This window comes from Falco naumanni, chromosome 2 (assembly GCF_017639655.2).
Source record: "Falco naumanni isolate bFalNau1 chromosome 2, bFalNau1.pat, whole genome shotgun sequence".
In the NCBI taxonomy this organism is placed as follows: domain Eukaryota; kingdom Metazoa; phylum Chordata; class Aves; order Falconiformes; family Falconidae; genus Falco; species Falco naumanni.
Genome location: NC_054055.1, coordinates 73,690,332 through 73,709,276, shown reverse-complemented (window position 1 = coordinate 73,709,276; position 18,945 = coordinate 73,690,332). Strand labels below are relative to the sequence as shown.

General features: G+C 41.2%; 1 protein-coding gene across 2 annotated transcripts in view; it reads left to right on the top strand.

The window, feature by feature from the left end:
- The window catches only part of SLC9A7 (solute carrier family 9 member A7), a 79,379-nt gene that overhangs the window by 36,499 nt on the left and 23,935 nt on the right, over window positions 1–18,945 (top strand). The window contains exons 5-13 of one of the 2 annotated variants that reach the window (XM_040584842.1): window positions 155–267; window positions 1,626–1,731; window positions 2,021–2,162; window positions 6,003–6,108; window positions 6,465–6,553; window positions 6,665–6,778; window positions 7,940–8,051; window positions 9,374–9,527; window positions 16,461–16,520. In XM_040584842.1, the coding sequence (XP_040440776.1) occupies window positions 155–267; window positions 1,626–1,731; window positions 2,021–2,162; window positions 6,003–6,108; window positions 6,465–6,553; window positions 6,665–6,778; window positions 7,940–8,051; window positions 9,374–9,527; window positions 16,461–16,520 (996 nt within the window). The remainder of the gene's footprint in view (window positions 1–154; window positions 268–1,625; window positions 1,732–2,020; window positions 2,163–6,002; window positions 6,109–6,464; window positions 6,554–6,664; window positions 6,779–7,939; window positions 8,052–9,373; window positions 9,528–16,460; window positions 16,521–18,945) is intronic. The other variant, XM_040584841.1, reaches the window with a different exon arrangement.

Genomic DNA, 18,945 nt, shown 5'->3' with positions numbered 1-18,945 from the left:
TAATTTTGAGTACTTGGTGTTAAACTATGGCAGTGTCGCGCAGAGCTGTAGCATTACCAAGCCTGCCTGAAATACTGTTCCTTCTGCTTTTCTTTTGCCTGTCTGAAATGCACCAACTTTTTTTGACTTGGATTTTTATCCTCTTTCTCTTCAGGAATCTCATGTATGGGGTTGTGAAACTAATGAAGTTGGTGGGTCAGCTCTCTGATAAATTCTATTATACAGACTGCCTCCTCTTTGGAGCGATAATATCTGCCACTGATCCAGGTAGCTTGCTGAGTGTTTTTTAATAACCTTCCAAAATAATCCTATTGCTAGGATTTTTTGCTGCATAGCACAAAGATATTAACAACACTTCATTTTTGGTTATGTTATACTATTATCTGTGATCCTCTTCTCTAAAATGCATGCTATCTGTCGGTTTCTTGCTGGACTGATATGAATTGATGGTATGTTTGAGGAAAAATGGAACTTTCCTGCTGATATACTTTAAATATACATATTTCCCCCCACCCCCCACAGTAGGTTCTTTGTTTAGTATGCTTCAAGTTTAAGACTGCAAATGGATGAAAATGTTACATTGTCTGGATAGCAGGGTTTCCTTTAGATACACTGCTTAGGACATTGGATAATTTAAGAGCAATATTTGAGGCTTTTAGACTCTTCAGGGGTGGGGAACTTTTTTTTTCTTCTTCAAATGAACTTAATGTTTTACACGTTTGAGCAGAAGAATGCTCTTCTGGCAGTAATTTAAGTCTTTGCCAAAATAATCTAGTCATCCTTCAGAGTCCAGTAGGCTGACATGGGTGTCTTTGCTTGACAGGTCAGTCTGGAGTGCTGGTGTGTCAGGGGCCAGAGCAGGGAGTGGTGAAGTATGAAGCTTGGCGTTTAAAACAGCTTATTTGAGGTGCTCAGCGGTGATCTGTGTGAAAATAGGAAGTAGCTCCTGTGACTGAGCTGAGCTCTGAACAGCTGGTGCTTGCACATGATTTATACAAAAAATTACCATGTGTTTTTTGAAGCTTATATATGGGAACATCTTTAAGATCATGGTCTTTCATTTCAGACTGCAGTTTCTCGAAAGGACATTTATAAATATTTAGCAGTCTTGCCCTTTTCAAATTCTGCACAAATACGCACTCCTATGGCATAGTGTATGCTTTGGGGAACACTTAGGATTATCAGCACGGTTTTACAATGCCTGAAATAATAAAGCTATGTCAACAATCCATGCAGCCTTTAAAAGTAGCAAGAGCTGCACAACGTTTTGTTGATTATCTTATATGGAACATGTTCTAAAAAAAAAAACCAAAAGCCAACACAAAACCAGGGCTTTGGTAGATGTGCTTCGTCTGCCCCATGCCCCTTGATCATGGGGGCTTCCCTGTAAACACTGTGCAGGTGGGAGGACAACAGAGCCACCTCCTAATGGGGCTGCCCTAAAACTGATGGTGGAATTGCTTTCCTACAGGTAAATACAACCAGTCTGTTTCCCAGTTTAATGTTGATCCTGTACTTCGGTTCCTGAGTTTTGTTGCTTTAGGCAAACTGGCAAGTCTGCTCCGTCAGCTCATGCAGTCATTCCTGAAGTCAGCCAGCATGGTTTTTCTCTTTTCTTTCTGTAGTTACCGTGCTAGCAATATTTAATGAGCTGCATGCTGATGTCGATCTCTATGCCCTTCTGTTCGGGGAAAGCGTGTTGAATGATGCTGTTGCCATCGTATTATCTTCGTAAGTAACTACCTGAATTTCTACTCTGGAATTACTTAATTGTTTTTGGTATTTGCCTAAAATTAAATGCTTTTTCTGCCAAATGTAATTTTAAAATCAAATGGATTGTCTTGAACTGAATTAATAAACACGGCAAGCATTTGCCAAGATCCCTCATGCTTATATATACCGGAATGGCATACTTGCCTTCAGTATGGGATTGTCTCTTCTGTTGCTCAGGTGTTGCTGTTATGGAATAAAACTTTTCTGATGCCCCTTCTAACTTCTCATTCTGTCACTCTCTTTCTAGATCTATTGTTGCTTACCAGCCAACAGGTGAAAATACCCATGCTTTTGATGCAGCAGCATTTTTCAAGTCTGTTGGTGTTTTCCTGGGAATATTCAGTGGGTCTTTCATGATGGGAGCAGTGACGGGGGTTGTGACAGCTCTGATATCCTTTTTCATGTTTAGCTCTTCCAGACTAGATGCCACATTCAGGTATTAACAAGACTCTCCTACTTCCATCTGTAGCAAAATTGACTCTAACTTGTTTCAATCTGAGTGTGAAGATGTGATCGTTATTCCTGTGACCTTTGCCTATAGAAAGGCATTATAGGTACACACAGAAATCTGCTTTTTCCTATATAAATGTGGCGACACTAGAAGTTTTAGTGATGTTGCTGTACACTGGGAGCCAAGGGGAGGCCCTAAATGGACATGTCCTAATGTCCAGGGGTTTTTATGAAATGTTTATTATTAGGCTTGAAAGATATCTTGTATGATAACCAGTGTTTGATTCAGTCTTCAGCAAAATCATTAATAGCTATTTCTGACCCTACAGAGTTCTTTGTCCTGTATTTAAACTTTATGCTGGAAATCTGATGCTGTATGTCTTGAATAAGATTGTATCTCTACCAGAGTTAACATCATAACGTGATCATTCTCTTGAAGCTTGCTGCTGCTATTTGACTAGAGTTCTGAGGTACTCAGCAAGCAATCTACGTAAGTTTTGTCTTAGGCTCAGACAGTAGACCTTAACCCTGACCTGCTCCAGAAATCATGATGCTTCTTCAGGAACCATTTAAACTTCTTTGCTTGCAGACTAGCTAGTATAACCGTATTTGTACATGTCTCAAGTTGCTTTGATCTGCCTAGACTTCTGAACATTGACCTAAAGGGGTAAAATATGATAAGTTATACAATAATTGTGAACCTGTGAGTCTTCATCTCTAAGCAATAATGTCTCAACTGTATCTTGTTTTATATATATATACACACTGTGCAGATTTGTCTGGTATGTCTGCATAATGGAAACCTTTCAGGTATAAGAGGGAAGATGTGCTGTTGATGCTTTAATATTTGGTCTTCTTGTTCCACTGTTCTGCAATAGATGTGACCCAGAACTCTGATTCTCCATCTGGCCATCCATAGCTCTAGATACTCAAATGCTGTTGCTGTGATTTTTGGCTTGCTGGCTGGTTACCAATTACAGCTGAAATGCATTCAGGTCCATTTTGTCAAATCATGCTTCTGAAGCAACAGTTGGTTCTTGCTGTTTCTAATGTTTGTGCTTAGGAGGGTGATATGAGACTGGGAGGGAGGAGGCTGCCCAAAAGACAGCCTCTGTGGTGGTTTTCGTGTGTGGTGGTGCTGTTTTGGTTTTTGGTGGGGTCGCCAAATTATACAATTTTTAACTATTTTCTTTTGGAAAAATACTTAATGTCATGCAGTACTGTAGAAGGAAACTGTAAATTTGGATTTTGCTCTTCATAGCTGATTAGAATCCATAACTTAAGTAATGAGTGAAGTTAATAGACTGTTATTCCCATAGCTCTGAGGAACTTACAACTCTGCCTGTGAGTCAGGGGTTTCATGCAGTCATGCGTTGTCCTTTGAAAACAGACAGAATACTTAGTTTCCAAATCTATGCAGGTAAAACACAAGGACTTGTTCTGGCTTTCAGCAAGCTGTCTTGACCTCAATATCTGTGGTTATTTTTGTAACAGTTAAGGTATTGGACCACTTTGTATTTTCTTTCTGAATTGCAGAATCTGCCTGGTTGAAATGAAGTGAAGCAGAAGACCATGTATAAGGAATAAAGAAAGTTAAGAGAACAGAAATAATTTAATTTGAATTACACTTCAATTTGGGTCAGTTATATGAAATAATAAAACCTGTTTTCTTAGCTTTCTCTCACATTCATCTTCCTCCAAAACGATGGGCATTTCATTTCAGATTTAATGAAATGTTTTGCTATGTCTACCTATGACAGCAATGGGAATAAAGGATTTGATTCATAAAGCTGCTGGAAACAACTGAAAATGAGGCAAAGGCCCTTATCAGAACCAGTTCCTAACTTCAAGGGAACAGGTTCAACCTCTTTCTTGTGCAGTGACTGTGGCTATCCAGTTTCTTAAGCACCCATGAATGCCTTTTGAGCCAGGCACTGGGATAAGCTCGTGGTGGGGTTATCTGAGTGCCCAGTGGGAAGATGGGTTCTAATTGTTGCTGTGGTGGATGTTGCCACTTTAGAAGCAGGATCTTAGAATATAAGTAGTCTGGGGGTGTGGTGGGATTTGGCTGAGTGTAGCAGTACATCCTTAAAAGTTTTAAGAGAGATGGTTTATGTGGAAAAGTGACTGTGTGGAAAATTAACAGCTGTTCTAAATGCTGTACTGACAACTGTCATGGAGAATAATATTTTTTTAATGACTGTTTGGGCTTTTGTTTTGAGGGCAGCCTTCTGAAAAAGTAAGGTCACAGCCGAAGGTGTGGCTGAAGTATGTGTTTTGGAGCCCTTGCCTTCCTGCAAGTTAGCAGGGAATGCCAACAAACATAGGTGTAGGTGTGGAGTGGGTGGCTGACCTCAGGGTTGCTTTGTCCTAACCAGGCTTCCACTGGAATGCTGCCAGCTGTTTGCCTCTAGTGTTAAACACTTGTGGGCTACCTGACTGCTGCTTGCTGGAGACGGTCAAGAGTGCTGTGAGGTCCAGACCTCCCAGGACTGTGAACTATCTGTAAAAAGCAGTGCTGCTCATTGCTTTTAGCATCCCTATCCCATATGGAGCTATGATGCCCCAAGCAGCAGTCCTGGCATTAGCTTTAGATTGTGTAGTGCTGCAGAGAGCTCAGGATGCAGCTGTGTTACGCATGGAGAGCAATGGTGGATGATGGCGCAGCCTTCATGCGTCCATTGAAGTACCAATTGCCTTCATGTGACCAGGGGAGTGTGCTATCACCTTAGTGTTTCAAGTGTCCTTGCTGTCTTCCCACTTGAATTTCAGAGAAGACTCTGCTAGTTGTTAGCTTTCAGAAAGACCAGGGATCTCCCTTCCACCACTGTTAGCACATGGTTTCTTTTTGTGTCTTTTAGAAGAGCTGCATCTCTGGTACAGTGAGCTGTTCAGTGTTTGCCTGCTGCCAGAGTAGTGATAAGGGGAAAAAAAACCCCCACCAACCCCAAAATTCTATAAGTATGTTAACAACTTTTTTGTAGTATGTGAAGTACTATATTTAATATTACTGTAATCTGTTCTACTTCTTCAGTAGCTGTATGAACTATTAATTTGGTGTGTGTTTGTTCCTCAAGTTTTGCTCCTCTCTGGATGATGAACCTGTTTTTCTTCCCATTGAAAGACTGAGCTGCTTTGAGTTGGCTTTTACTCTTACGTCAATACAAGTAGAGGAGATATATTTTGTTGTAGACAGAATTCTTCTTTTGCCTCAAAAGTGCAGAAGTAGACACGCTTGCTGAAAAAGACAGAGCAACAAATCTGAGCAAAAAAAAATCTGTCAGCTTAGGGTTGCTGTAATCAAGAACAGTCCTGTGTATTAAATGCTTCTGAATGTGTCTGATACTTATTCAAAGATGAGGGGGGTATCTCTGTTTGGGAGGGGGCACAGGATGGGGTGGGAGGGGGGGCAACCCCCCCCCCCCCCCACACACACCTGAAAAAACCAAGACACACAATCTAAAATGAACACTAGGTATATATCCCTTCCCTGCTGGCACTTGCAGGAAAACATGGCATAGAGTAAGGTATTACTTCAAAGAGGTGGAGCCACAGTTATGCTATGGATATGCAGCAAAAACAGACAGAATTGACTGTTGAGAGAGGAGACCTTGATTCTTAAGTTTGTCTTGATGTGATGGAATTGATGTTTTTCAGCACTAGAAGTGTTCTGTTTTCCATCTAGCATTGGTTGTTGGCGCATAAAAGTGTTCTTCATAAATACTGGGTATAGAGAAGCCAAAGGGTTTGTTTTTTGATCCCTTAACAAATGACTTAACGTGACGAAGTTTACCAAGTTGCACTGCTTCCCCCTGCTGGAAACGGCTCTCTTCTTCTTGATGTCCTGGAGCACTTTCTTGCTTGCAGAAGCTTGTGGATTTACTGGTGAGTTATTGGGATTCAAGCACACGGAGACAGAAGTCCTGTCCATCTTAGCAGCCATTTTTCCATTTTCTCATAGAAGCTTTACTATGAGAAACACGATGTTGGTACTTAAAGCTTTTTTTACATTCCGTACAATGTCACTGAAGGTGCAGCTCACTGTGTAACAAAGGCTTTTAAGACCAGTGGTTTTGATTCAAACACCACCTCCCCAACCTGGAATCTAACGCACTTGAAAATAAGGTTCATAGAATCTCAAAGTTAAGGATAATGTGTAAATATAATAGATCTTGGGAAGGGAAAATATGTTGAGCTCACACAGTAAACGGGCTGATTTTTACATGTGGTTTTGTTCACAGGTGTGGTTGCTGTCCTCTTCTGTGGAATTACCCAGGCGCATTATACCTACAATAACTTGTCAGTTGAATCGAGAAGTCGCACTAAGCAGGCAAGACTCTTTCACCTTTTACACAGTGTACTGCTGTAGTACTTCATATAGTATTGTTTTTGAAAAGCATCTTTTTGCTTGGCCTTTGACATGTGATTGTTTTCTCCCTAGCTCTTTGAGGTATTGCACTTCCTGGCTGAGAACTTCATATTTTCTTATATGGGTTTGGCATTGTTTACTTTCCAGAAACACATATTCAGCCCAGTTTTCATCATTGGAGCTTTCGTATCCTTTTTTGCTTTGTGTGAGGTTTCTTTATTGACTAATGTGCCTGAAAACTTGTGGCTTCTGTTGGCTTTACCAAATAGAGGATGGTGGCTGATCTGAGTTACCCTGATGCCTTGCAGGTGCAATTATTTTGAGAACAATCTTTGCTTTTCCCTTACATCAAAGCCCTAAAGCAGGGGTCCTCAAACTATGGCCTGCGGGCTGGATACGGCCCCCCAGGGTCCTCAATCCGGCCCCTGGTATTTACAGACCCCCCCACTTTTATTACTATGAACAAAGCTTTTTGTTCATAGTAACAAAAGAAATCTTATTCTCCTAGAGACATAATTTCCTGCAGACAGTATTGCTTTAGTTACGGCAACAACCCAGTGGTGTTTAGAGCTCTTAAGTGGTTTTATTCCTTTTCCATAAGAGAGCTGTTTCATTCTTCTGATGATGTTATCCCAGCAGCAAACGTTCAGTGTTTGGTGGGCTTCTGGTTGTGTTGGTGTTCTATAGGATTTCAGCACATGGCTCTGGTTTGTCCCCAAGTGTTCCTTAGGTGATGGAGGGTGTATTCAGCTTGCTTGTTCTTCACTGGAACCACGGAATGTTTTACACTACAGTAAGGGAGGGAAGGAGCTCAGCACCTACTGTAATGAGTTTCTGCAGTACTCTTTTACTGCTCTTTTTGAACTTCATTCTAGTGTTCACAAGTGTTTTTTGGATTTATCATCTTAGTAACTCTGTACTCTGTAGTGCTTGCCAGCCAGTAGGAGAGTTTGCCTCTGCAGGAGCTATAATGGAGAGGCTACTTGCTGGTCTTATGTTTGTTTTCCTTCTGTGCGTAGGACTGCATTTCTGTTGGTTTGAAACACGTAATCAAATGGGGGTGGTGATAGTTGTTTAAAGTGAATTTTTGAAGTAAAGTCGTCTTCATTTTTGCAATTGATATGTGCATTATAAAAACTTGGTTACATTAGTTAAAATCTGTATTCTGTGCAATGAACTTTGTAGGCACATAACTGGTGAAAGTCTGTTTTATGTAGACAGGGATAACAAGAACACTTGGTATCATGATGTAAACCTCTCACTAAAACAGAAGCTTGGTGTCAGAGCCAGGTACTCAAGGGTGCATACCTCAGGAATGTGTAATCCTTAACCCTCAGCTGTGAACAGATTGCAATCTTTTTGGGCAGAGCTGCACACATCTATCCTCTCTCATTCTTGTTGAATCTAGGCAGAAGGCATAAGATCAGCTGGAACTTTCAGCACATGATGATGTTTTCAGGTAAAAGCAAAAATGTTTGGTAAAGCAAATATTATTTTTAACTTATAAGCAATTTATAGTACTGCCTTCTGCTTTTATAACCCACGACCATGCATCCTGAATAGAAGACTTAATGGTCATTGCAGCATACCATCACGGATCTTTCAACCTTCATGGAAGAGTAATATCTTGAAATGCCAGCTGCTGGCAGCAAGCAGTCACCTCATGTTGGGAATAGAGTATTTTCATTTGATGTGCATCTGAAGGGGATGGGGGAATTGGGATGTATCTCCTCCAGAAGGTTATTTCTGGCTGAGATGGCATACATGTCATGCAGAAAAGATAACTGCTGAGAAAACAGATATGTATTTATGGATGCCCTCTCCCACTTAGTTGAGAAAGTGAGGTATTTGACTTAAACTTCCTTATGATTTCTGTCACACAGATAATTTAAGTTTGTCATTTAAAGCAAATAATAGAGTGTGCATCCTCAAGAAGTGCCAGGGATGCCTCTATACACAAGAGGGTGTAAAGAAGAGGAGCCAGGCTATTTCCAGTGGTGATCAGTGATGTGTTTCAGTTTGTGCCCACTGCCCCAGGAGGTTCCTTCTGAACATCAGAAAATACTTTTTACTGTGTCAAAGCACTGGCACAGGTTGCCCAGACAGGCTGTGGCATCTCCATCCTTGGAGATACTCAAAAGCCATCTGGACATGGTCCTGGGCAACCTACTCCAGGTGAACCTGCTTGAGCAGGGGAGTTGGACCAGATGACCTCTACAGGTCCCTTCCAACCTTAACCATCCTGTGATTTCCCCTGCTTAAGAAGTCTGCAGATGGCCAAATGTCATGGCTTGTCCTTGCTGGTGGATTTTCATAATCAAGAGCAGGGGAGGGGGGAAATACAGTCTGCATGTGAACATGTTATTAACTAGAATATTTTCCCAGCTGATAAAACTTCAAGAACTCGTGCTTGAGTTATGGAACCAACTGGAAAAGTGTGTGTTTTCATTTGGATTCAGAGAGCTGCTTGATCTCCATATGTTTTGCTGTTGTCTATAACTTGTTTGTTTCTACATTTATTTCCTGTTAGTTTCTGGAAGTACTTATGCTTTTTCTTAGCAGGTGGGGATTCTGTAAGTTACAGAAAACTCCCAGGGCAAATTACATTCTAAATCATCCCAGGGCATAATTTATCAGGGAAAGTGAGGGAACTGAAATTTGCCAGAGCTCAGTGCTTTCTGTCTGTCACTTTCTGTGTGTGTGGCAGGGAGGGAGCAAGGAAAGATGCTGTGTTATTGCGGTTGCACTTCTGAAGCTCTGCTATTTCATTATTTTGCATAGGTCTCAGGGGAGCCATGGCATTTGCTCTGGCTATACGAGATACCGCTACCTACTCACATCAAATGATGTTCTCAACAACCCTTCTCATTGTCTTTTTCACTGTGTGGATTGTTGGTGGAGGTACAACTCCCATGCTGTCATGGCTGAACATCAGGTCAGTATGCAACTGTGTTCTGGGGAAACGTCACTTTTCAAATGGCAACTGTGCTGTTCAGGCATAGTCCTACAGAACTTGTTTGATTCTTGCTAGAGGTGTTCTAGGTATTTAGAACAGTATGTTTTATAGAGAAAGGTGCTAGTGCAGGCTGGTGAAGAAAAGGTACTGATGCTGCTGGGATTCAGCCTAAAGTTCTCTGACATGCTGCAAGGAGGTATCTAGGTCCTTGTCAGCCCAGTAGGATATGGAAGAGTGTGGCCTATTTTGAAAGAAAATAATTAATTTATCTAGTTACATATAAACTTCTCTTCCTATGCTAAGACGTTTCTCTGTCTTTTGGCTCTTGATAATGGCCCTGTTATGTTTAAGTTAAATGAAGTCCTTGGTGGTGCTAAACTGAATGCACTTTAAACATCAGGTTTGGAGAGATGTCTAAACAACCGGGATGAATGGGATCCTGCTAGTCTTCTGGGTGTGTTTTCTCCTGTTTTGAGGAGACCTGTGAAAACAAGTTTGCCTCTAAATTCTGGACAATACTTTGTTCTTTTGGTCTGCAATGCATTCATTCATATTTAAGGATGCTTATCAACAGCAGTGCTAGAGAATCATGAATCATTGTTGAAGACCGCATAGGTTATCATTCTGTGAAAGTTCTGGCAGGTGGGGGAGGAAATGTAAAGAGAATGGAATTAAAACAATACATGCTGTACAAATTTTTCAGTGTGGATTTCATATGTAAATTATTTATGCTTTTTGACATTTGAAAGCTTACTTTATCTTGCTTTCTAAATGAGCTAACCAGAATTTGTACCCCGTTGTCTTGTGGTAGGATAGGAGAAAACAATCTTAGGAAAAACCAGTTTCGGTCTTTGGAAGAACTAATCATTCTTAGGGACTGGGGCTGCTTTTGGAAAACCTGAGTGAATTGCATGTGGCAACTGGTAGCAGGTGCTTTCTAGGTTAGCAAAAAAACAAACAAACAAACACAAGACTCCCAGAAGTGCTTGTGAACCCTTCTCATTGAAGGTAGCATGCTTCCAGCTGGAGACAGGTATTTCAGCAGTGATTTACAGTATCTCAGGTCTGACTAACAGCAAATATTGGGAAATCACAGTTTCTTTTTCTGGTGCCAAATGAATCCATTCCTGTCCTTTAAAACTGTCTTTAAATGCAAGTTCCAGGTGTTTGGCTAGCACACCAGAAAGAAGCATCACTTCCATGTAGTTGGGCTTTCTGAGGGTTCATGTTGCTAACAAAAGGTAATGCAATACCTGGTGTAAAGTCGACAACAAAACCAATTCTAGTGCAGTTGTCATTAATGATTGTGGGATGCCACATGCTAATGATATTCCTAAGCTCAGCCTGACCGTTTCTTTTCCCATGTGACAGCTGTGTAGCAATTTTAAAAACATACTTGGAATCAGTGCCATGTGCAGCTTTTCATTTGGCACCTCTGACAAAAGAAGATTTCTGTCTGATGGTGGTATACAAGGAGCAACTGTACTAATACACCTCTGCAAGCAGGGCAGGCACAGTGTCTGCATAACCGGCAGTATGCACAGACTGTCTAAGGTGTGGGGTGCCAGGGAGTGGGAGATGAGTTCAGGCCAGCAGTGAAAATGCTCCTTGCAGACTGCTTGCAATGGCTGAACGAAGTATGCCAAGATCTGCCTGCAGCCTCTCTGATGGCTGATGTGAGGATACCCCTTGTCTGATCTCCCCTTTAGTGGATTCCAAAGCATCTTCCAAAGCGTGGCTGCAACCAGGTATTCACAACTGACTCCAACAGGTCTCAGCATATAGGTGCTGGCATCCTGAGCCTGCTGCCTGCACCTCTGCTGTTGAGGGAGTATAGCTGAGTGTTTCTTTCAAATCTTGTCGTTCAGCCATGGACAGGATGTGCTGCTAAGTGAAGAGGAGCTGTGTTCAGTCTGCCTGTATCAGAAGGCAGCTTCTGAGTGTGATCAACCATTACCTCTGCCACAGGGCTCTTTAAATCGTCAGCAGTAGGACAGGACTGAACTTCAGCATGTGGTCCAGCTCCTGACCAACTGGAAAATAGTTCTGAGGCAACAGCTTTCCCCCCTGCATTGAGCCTAGGAAGCAGTTTATGGAAGCATCCAAGAATATGCACTTACTCCTTTAGCAGGACTGTATGTGGCTCAGTACTGAGATTCCAGGAGCCTGGCTCAGTTTCTCCTGAACAGCTAACACCATATCCATTCCAGGCCTGCCCTTCGGGTGCGCTATACTTGCAAAAATCATTAGTAACCAACAAGACCCAACAGCTGGAAAGCCTATGATACCATTCTTAGAGCAGTAGCTGCCAAAAGGCAGTTGGCCAAACCATAGTTTTGAGTGCTCAGCTGTAGTTTTTGGGGAGACTTACCCACCCTTGCTGGTAAGCAGTAATTCTAACTGTCATTTGTTTGGGATGGTTGGCAGAAAATAAACGGTTAACTTCCCTGTTAAGTGAACAAGGGAACTCTACATAGGAAGCATTTTAGAGAACTGCATGGGTCTGCCTGCAGCTGCCTAGATAAGCACTGCTCTGTTGATGGAGACGGCGCTTTTTGAGACCACATGGAATCAGATTTGTGCCAGGAGGTGGCAGCTGTGTGCAGCTGATGGAGAACTAGAAACGGCGCTGGAAGGACCCTCGGTGATTGAGCCCTTTCAGCTGGAAAGCGCGAAGTCCTGTCTTGCAGATTTAAGAAAGGAACAAATTAGTTTCCAGCTGAATTTTAGAAATATGCTGCTTTATCTTTTCCATCACTTGATACCTCGTGGAAGAGGTAGGCAGGAGGAGATGAGGATGAGATGCTGCCTCAGTGCCTTGTTCAGCAGCACTGTGTAGTGCTAATGCAGTACTGAGGCTGTGCAGTAGGTAGCTTGTGCCTGGGGTGGCCTGGGATGCTTTCTGAGCCTTGGCACCTGCCCATTAAGTTAAATTGCAAGAGGCTGGAAATAAGTAATGGTCCTATACAGGATTGTTTAGCAGAAAAGATTAAAAGATAAAAGGTGGTTTGCTTCCTGTGTAAAGTGAAGGGACATAGGAAACTAATGCCATTTAGGTGTGGGCTTAAATGTCAGGATTTGTGTGGGCTCCTAAAAGTCCAATTCTGGTGTGAAGTTAACACCAGTTGTATCCTGGTTGACTTTGGCCTTTGTGGAAGGAAAGATGGAAAGCCTGTCAGCCATTGCAAAGTCCTCATGAAGTAGGTGGCCTTGCTGCAGTGTGAAGGTGAGGAGAAAACAAGGGCTTATTTTAACAAGGAGTTAACCAGGCTGACTGACCCTTTAGGGTGGTTTAGCTTGCCTGGTCATTGTGTGGCGGTGTAGGGTTACTGTAATCCTGTGGGTGCTGGTCTGCCCATCAGTGGGGTTCTGGGTGGCCCCTTCAATAGTTCCTGTGGGCTGTGGTGGGCTGAGCTTCTTCCCCAGGAACTGCAGGTGCATGTCTGTTGTACTGGGCAAGTCAGAGGAGCTAAGACAGATGTCAACCCCAAGGTGTTTTATTTAAGGTAGTGCCTGCACAACTGAAATAGAACAGTACCAGAGAGCTGACTTTCAAACTTTCAGCTGGCTTGATACTGCTACATTGATGGGGAGGCAGTTGTGTGCATGCAGGGGGCAATGCCTACGGAAACCCAGAGTTACTTTGCATGTGCCTTTGCCTCTGGCTGCACCATTAATTATATAGCAATGGGATGCATGCTTTGTTCTTTACTTCTGGGAAGTAAAGAACTTCTCTCATGATGTGAATTGTGTTGTAAGTAGGTAAGGAATGGAGAGGCTAACAGGAAAATTAAGTTCTGGTAAAGTAGAAAGCAATATAAGGAGGAAAATAGGCAAAAATGCAAGCTGCCCCTCCTTGCTCTATTTTCAACATCTTTGGTAATCAGAAGAGCAGATATCTTTCCAGATAAGGTATGTTACCAGTGTACCAGGGTCCACTGATCAGGCTTAAATGTACAGCTAAGCAGAGGACCTATGGTTTGTAGCAGAATCTTAACTTCAGTTTACTGCTCAACTGGTTGGGAAAGTAAAGTCATGACAGCAAAATCCAAGGAAAAAATAATGAGGTCTTTAGATGCTTTTTGGTTTCTGCCACTTCAGCACCAGAAACTGGAGCTAAAACCACAACATCATGTGTTTGAATTTCTTTGCTGTCTATCAGTGAGACATACCCAAGCATGTGAGCGGTAAACAGTTACACTTTTCTAGCAATAGGGTTTTGTTTTTTTCCTTAAAAACTAGGGCATGACTTGGATATTAAAAATATAGTCTCATCCTTTGAGACTAAAATAAATAAACAATTTCCTGTCTCAAGTTTTAACGATTTCAGCAAACTCGGGAGCCCTGTAAATCAAAACCGCTGGCAAAGTTCCTCTTTTCAGAAAAGTAACTGACTTACTATTTCATTTATCTTTCTCAGGAAAAAAGGGAACTCCTGGCATTTGTATTGCAAAATAATGTTTTTTTTCCTTTTTTCATTCGAGGTTATTGACCTGGTTCTTTCCACATTGAGTGAAGCAACACGTAGATTAATGGCTTCCTCTCCTTCATAATCTGTTTCAAATGAGGAAGTTCATGTTTATTTTAATGAAGTAATTTCAGTTATACCTAGCAACCTTTTTCTAAATCTTAAAGCATTAGATCTTTCAATTTAAAATATTTTAGGTATTTTTCTACCATTTGCACAGGCAATGTCAACTTAAATATTTACTGCCTTATGTCTGACTCTGCAAATACAATCTTTTTAATAGTTTTCTATTTAGTGATTGGTTTTTTTCTTTAAACGAGCAAACTGAAAAATCTGCAAACACTAACTTTCACATAGCTCCTATGTGACCTACTGAAGTATCTGGGATGGTTGTAAAACTGACAGCTTGGTGGCAGTCTCAGGTTATACTCTACTATCTTACCCAGGGTGGTCCAACAATAAAACGTGTATTTCATAAATACCATGCCTCAGTGTGCTGTGACGGCAGGAGGCAAGCGTTGATGCTGGGATCCAGCCTTGTGTGATGTTATGGACTGGAGTGGGGGATGTCTGATAGGAGGTTACATCCTTCTGTTTTGCAGCCAGTTTCCATTATTCCACAGGTTGGATCCTTCACTGCATTCTAGCTGCTCCCTGCTGCCCTTGAAAGCCAAGGCACTGTCCCTTGCCCTCTATTGTGGGGTTTTTCCTTTCACCAGGTCTTTTTCTGCACTGTTTTCTCAAGTTGTCTTCCCCAATCTAGTTTCTCCTGTCTTCTTCCTTCTTTCTCAGTCTCTAGTTTCTATTCATCAATCTTTAATCTCCCAATGGAGGCGCGGTGCAGCCTCCAAACCTCCAGTCTCACCCCTCTGGGCCTTTCCCTTGGTAGGAAAGCGATTGCTTCTTCTTGTGGATGTCTGGAAGTAAGCATGGGAGACGCTTCCTTGTCTCTGTTCTTGTGTTCTGAAACACAGCAATCCACACCAGAGGGAAAGTGCGGGCAAGGCCCAGACCCCATAGGAATTGTGTTGAAATGTATCTAGAGCACACGGGTGATAGGGGTTTAACTGCCATGCTCCGGCAAGCCTCAGCAGGCAGTTTCAAGATTCATTATCTAGTTAGGTCAAGTAAAGAAATACCCAAAGACATCCTAAACCCAACCTGAAACAACTTTTCCTAATTCCAGGGGTTTGGTTGGTTTTTTTTTTAAGTGATTTGGGTTTGTATGTTTTATTTAAACATGGTGATGGTAATGCTTTTCTTCTTTAGCCATCTTCTAAGAAACAGTTGAACTTTTCCAAAATAGCTAAAATTTTCCAAAAATGCTGCACTTATTAGACATCTGGGAAAACTTCAGTATACTGACTTGGCAAAGATACAACAAAGAGAAAGAAATCATAGAAAGGAAGTTATTGGGCGGTTTTTAATTTTAGTTTTTGCTGCGTATGCAGTGTTGGAGCAAAGTGCTCTGACCTGGAGTGTATGTTGGTATGGGAGAAGAGCTGTTGAACCAGGAATCCAAAACAAGTCTATCAAAAGTCTGGTATTTACCTCTGCCTTCAAGGATTAGATGAGTGCATACTCCTCATAGTACAACCTTAAATATTTGGTATGTCAAGATGTCAGCCTGCAATCAGGGTGTGTACACCTGCTCTTTGTGAAGCGAGACCTCTATGAATTTCTGAGCATCTGGGCTTTTATTTCACTTAAGGAATATATAGTTCATGTAGCATGCCTTTGTGGAAAAACAGCAGGGGGAAAAAACCCACAAGCTGCGAAGGGATTTACATGGAAAATATTAGAAACCAAACATGCTTTCACTTGTGTTTTGTTGTTTGGTGGTTTTTGTTTTTTTCAAGTACAACTGAAAAAGACAAAGTAAGGAGTAAAAATGCTTTGCTATGACTCAAGATCAATTATGTTAAAGATAGCTAATAAACAGTTAGTTAAACCAATGGAGTGATTTAGTATGTATTACCAATTGTTTTGGACTGCTCTGAAACTAGCCATTTATTGATGGTCTTTTTCATCTATGCATAGCTTTTTGTGATTACTTTCTCTAATGACTTTGTCTCTTTTAGATGATGTACAGGTCCAAAGTGGTAGGAATTGTCTTAAATCATCTCTGTCTGTGTGTAGCAGCTCTCTTGAGAGCTCTTGAATCTAATTTTCTGGGGGAGGTAGCCTGTCATGAATGCAGGTGTTTTGCCAGCCTGAATCTGAACAGATGAAGACTATCACTGGATCTCTTGATCATAAAGTGCTGCTGTTAATTTTTGTGAATTTTGTCACTTTATTGTTGTTTTGCAATTCTTATTCTTGTATGCTTTGTCTTTTTTGATTGGGTAGGGTGTTTTTTGTTGGTTTGTTTTGCTAGGGAGCTCTGTAAAGCTACCATCTCATGAGCATTTTGTTACTCACATTGCATTCTTGTACTGTACCAGAGTTGGTGACCATGTTCCATCGGTGGAAGAGATGAGTGAAAGCCGCTGGCTGTATTTCAGGTGACACTGTGCTTTCCTTGATAGCAAATTAACCTGGTGCTTGGCTTTCTTCATCTTTGTAACACTGTGTGCTCTTTTTCTAAAATATGGCATGCTGCTGCTGCTTCTCCTTTTCTACAGAGTGCCGTTGATGTTCATTCCTCAATTCTGAGTCTGTTCTCTTCTTCTGAACTGGGAGAGCGTGGATCACACATCATGTCTTTAGCTTAAAAAAAACCCACAAAACACCACATCCTTTAACTCTGTGTAGGGGTAATTAATGAAGCAAAACTAGCATCTCTGGCCTGGGAAGACTTGAAAGCTGAGAAATCATGGATATGATCTTATGATCCTTAATCACACAGGTATTCTTAAGCATTCCTTGAGGTTATTTCATACAACTGTTCAGGTTGGAAGGGACTTCATAAATTATTTAGCCCAGCTTCTTCGGGGATGTATTTTAAAGGGTTATCACGTTGCATTGTCGGAGGATGCTAATAAGAGCACGGATAAACCAGAATCCTAATCTTCTCTGGTTGGTGGTCTCTAGGACTGATACATGGATAAAGAAAGAAGAAAATATGAGAGAAATTTCTAACTGGCATCTATAGAGGAATGTATGTGTGTATACATATATATGTACCTATAAAGTGTACAGAACATTTATGTAAAGAAAACTCTTTGGGGTGGGGCAATGGTAAGTTTTTCATGTATCCTGTCACGCTAGAAGGTTCCCAGCAAACTACTAAATTTGCCAGAGATGCAGTGTATTAGCTTGTATGGAGAATCTGAGATCTATTATCTGTTACAGTCATTCTTGGCTGTTGCCACAGTAATTACATATGCTAGAATGTATTAAAGCCTGGGATTCTGGTAACTTGTCATTTATGTGCTGCAGGGCCTTGGAAAGGGGTTTTGAAATATTGGAAGAAATGGTTCCACCCATTTTTAAAATAACATAGTGGAAAACTTGAAGTAGTTCTATCTGGTGGTTTTTTACCATTCCTTTCTGTACATTTGGTTTCCACTTTGCATTCCACATTTTGTCAACCGTTTTCTACAACATTGTTTAAATTAATGATTTATACATAGGCTTAGCATTTGAGGGATCAAAACTGAGTAACTGGTCTCCTATGTGTGGTGCTGGAGTTGTAGCTGTAGAATAAGGACCGAGAGGGTCAGGAATCAGTTAAGAGCAGAAACATAGTGCTTTGATATTGGGTGTTAGTAGCTCAGTGGTAGTCCCTTTGCTATTACAAAGCTCTTAGAGCATGAAAACCCTTTTATGCCTTAAAAAGAGGAAAAAAAATAATTAGGAAGGAGTGAAGAAATATACTTAAATTGGATTAATTTTTGCTGTAGCATATTCTAGTCTACAGATTCCAGTAACCTTCCTAAAGCTGAAATAGATGGCTGAACTTAATGTATTACTGAAGTCTGAGTATTGTACTGTAGTGAAGTATTAAAATATCTATCAAATACTGAATTGATGCCAATGGAGTAAATAGATGGGTTTTTCACAAGTTTTGGGATATGTATGTATTGTTACAGCTGAATGACTGCTCATTCCTCATCTGACATCTGCTTTTTGAGAGTTACTTATTTGAATTGCTACTGTACCCCCTCAGGAAATCCACATGCAGCTGCTGCAATGGACTTTCAGAAAGGATGGAGCGGAAAACAAAGATGCTTGCTGGCATCTGGACTGCCCTGGTCTTGGCTGTTCCGCAGCTGATGTACCCCTCAGTCCTCATCCCATAGGCTGTGCCTCCTCAACAAAACACTCTTTTCAACCAGAGCTCACTCACCTGCCTTGCTGCTGGGGGGTTTGAGCAAAACACCAGAGTCGTTAGCAAGGCTGCCCTCTCTGTGCCTCTGATCTCTGAGAGAGGATCTGTGTCAATCAATCCAGTAATAATTTTTCTTAATTTAAAAACTGGTTAAGTAAATGACAACTGATACTGGCATTCACAGCACGTATAAATTATGGGAAGCTTTTTAAATGTACTTAAGGGTGTGAGATTTTTTTTTTCTCTTACCTACCAGAAAAAAATTATGCTTAAAACATACATGCATCAATTTACTTGTACTTTTAATTATGGAAGCAAGTAAGGGTGAAGTAACTAAATGTTTTCTGTGCTTCACTATAAAGGAGGTTGGAAGAGACTTGACTGGGTTTTGGTATTGTTTTGTTTCAAGTGACGGAAGATGAAACTTTCTTATAAATTTGGGGGTGGGGCCTGCAAAAACATGGCACTTGTCATGAGACCAGGGTGTACATACCTTGAAACTTAAACAGGCAGAGTTGCTATGAAAAAATAAAGCTTCTTATACAATTAATGCTGGAGTGAGGATAAGATACACAGTATGCTGGTTGAAAGACACAGAAAGTACTTGTGGGAATTCAAAAAGCAGTATATTTTGTGTTAATCTGTGAACTGGGGAA